This window comes from Epinephelus fuscoguttatus, linkage group LG3 (assembly GCF_011397635.1).
Source record: "Epinephelus fuscoguttatus linkage group LG3, E.fuscoguttatus.final_Chr_v1".
NCBI lineage: Eukaryota > Metazoa > Chordata > Actinopteri > Perciformes > Serranidae > Epinephelus > Epinephelus fuscoguttatus.
This window is the reverse complement of record NC_064754.1, coordinates 34052597-34054055: the sequence shown is the minus strand read 5'-3', so window position 1 is coordinate 34054055 and position 1459 is coordinate 34052597. Positions and strand designations below refer to the sequence as shown.

The 1459-nt window shown below is 42.7% G+C and overlaps 1 protein-coding gene across 1 annotated transcript; it reads left to right on the top strand.

Moving 5' to 3' along the window:
- The first annotated feature begins 215 nt into the window (after nucleotides 1-215).
- LOC125886230 (ecto-ADP-ribosyltransferase 5-like) lies at nucleotides 216-1156 on the top strand. Its single transcript, XM_049572261.1, has 2 exons — nucleotides 216-281; nucleotides 401-1156. The coding sequence occupies exons 1-2, from the start codon at nucleotides 216-218 to the stop codon at nucleotides 1154-1156; spliced, it is 822 nt and encodes a 273-aa protein (XP_049428218.1).
- The last annotated feature ends 303 nt before the right edge of the window (nucleotides 1157-1459 follow it).

Below are 1459 nucleotides of genomic sequence, written 5' to 3'. Positions count from 1 at the left end.
TTATTGTGACTGATTGAACTGTGGTCTTATTGTTTGCATTGTTAAGCACTCTGTGTACGCGTACTATGAAGGGTGCTATATAAATAAAAGTTTACTTACTTACTTACTAAAGTTTACTTACTGTATGCTGTCACATCAAAGAGTGTTTCTGACCCCCAAGTTGCCAGCAGAGATTATCTAACAACAGTGTCTTCAGATTTCTACTTTGGTGGAAGATGGCAATGATGGCAGTCTGGGCAGCAGTGCTGATCACCTATGGATTCTCCACAGGAATGGCGATGGTAGGGTTTATGCTAGATGATGACTTGCTTAAGTGTAACTGCTCTGCACTGACATTTGTAAGTAAGATGACCATAAAATGAGATGTTGTGTTCTTAAAACGTCTGTTATTTCTTTACAGACTAAACCTGGGCTAAATAGTTGTCTTCAACTGGACATGGCTCCAAACTCTGTTGATGACATGTACAATGGCTGCAAAGACAACATGAAGTTCAAGGTGCAAACTGAATACCTGCAGAATGAGAAAAACAGAGACAGAAACTTCAAACAGGCCTGGGATGAAGCAGAGAAATACGACACCCAAAAATGGAAGCGGAGAAAGGGAAAGCGACCTCCTAACTACCTGGGGAAAGAGCAGGCTGTGGCTATTTATGCCTATACCCTCGACAAGCCAAGCATCTATTCTGATTTCAACAATGCAGTTCGAACCCAGAGACCTGAGTACAGCACCACATTCAGGTATCATGCTTTTCACTTTTTCCTGACTGACGCCCTCCAAACTCTCAACACTCGCAAACCTCAAGCAGAAAGATGTCTCACTGGCTACCGCAGAGTCAACAGTTACTTTTGCCAAAATGTTCTCAACAAGGTGGTTCGCTTTGGCTCTTTTACCTCCAGCTCAATGGGTTGGTACCCTAATCCCGTGAAATTTGGAGACAAGTCATGCTTTAAGATTATCACATGCCTGGGAGCAGATGTGTCTCTGTACTCTAAGCTCGGGGAGTCCGAGAGAGAAGTGCTGATTCCTCCTTATGAGGCCTTTAAAGTCACAAAGATTGAGAGGAGATCCAAACAGAGGGATCTTCCATGTGAGGTGGTGTATACACTAGAAAGTACACGCACACCTCTTTCCAATTTGAATTGTGCTCTTTTCTGAAATAAGCAGTCTCTCGTGCTGTAGTTGAATTAGAAATAGTAAATGGCTTTAATGGTCCAGTATGTAGGACTTAGTAGCATCTCGCAGTGAGGTGGCAGAGCTGGAACTTGTCCCGTGTGCCAAGCTTGTAGAGGAACTAAGGTGGTCTACGCTTAAATGCAAATGGCCCTATCCAGAGTCTGATTTGTCATTTCTGTGCTATTGTAGAGCAACATGGGAGACTTGGTGGTGGAGGACTCATTCTGTATATTGATATAAAAAGCTCAAAACACAAGGATTCTTATTTTCTGGTGATTATAAACT